The following is a 259-nucleotide window of genomic DNA, read 5'->3' on the forward strand; positions in this document are numbered from 1 at the left end:
AAAACCGTACGGCGCCCCCGATGCTGCCAGGAGGGCGAGCAGAGGGGAGCACGGGCATCCCTGCCCCGTGGGACAGGAGGGCTGAGGGGGCCACGGAGGCACCGGGGCTTTGGGGTGGCTGTCCCCCCTGCTGCCCCCGCTCACCTTGTTGCGAGCTTTGTAGACGCAGGCCGTGGCACCCTGGCCCAGGAGGTCCTCGGTGCTCCAGAGGTAGTTGGGGGTGCTCTGCATCTCCAGCAGCGCCGCTGCGGGGGGCAAG

The 259-nt window shown here is 70.7% G+C and overlaps 1 protein-coding gene across 1 annotated transcript in view; it reads right to left on the reverse strand.

The window, feature by feature from the left end:
- The window catches only part of IKBKE (inhibitor of kappa light polypeptide gene enhancer in B-cells, kinase epsilon), a gene marked incomplete at its 3' end in the record, with an annotated part of 5,203 nt that extends 4,972 nt beyond the window's left edge, over nt 1-231 (reverse strand). Inside the window, exon 1 of the mRNA XM_009572562.1 lies at nt 145-231. Coding sequence (XP_009570857.1) covers nt 145-231 — 87 coding nt within the window. The remainder of the gene's footprint in view (nt 1-144) is intronic.
- Between the last annotated feature and the right edge of the window lie 28 nt (nt 232-259).

This window comes from Fulmarus glacialis, unplaced genomic scaffold, assembly GCF_000690835.1.
Source record: "Fulmarus glacialis isolate BGI_N327 unplaced genomic scaffold, ASM69083v1 scaffold22232, whole genome shotgun sequence".
Classification (NCBI taxonomy): domain Eukaryota; kingdom Metazoa; phylum Chordata; class Aves; order Procellariiformes; family Procellariidae; genus Fulmarus; species Fulmarus glacialis.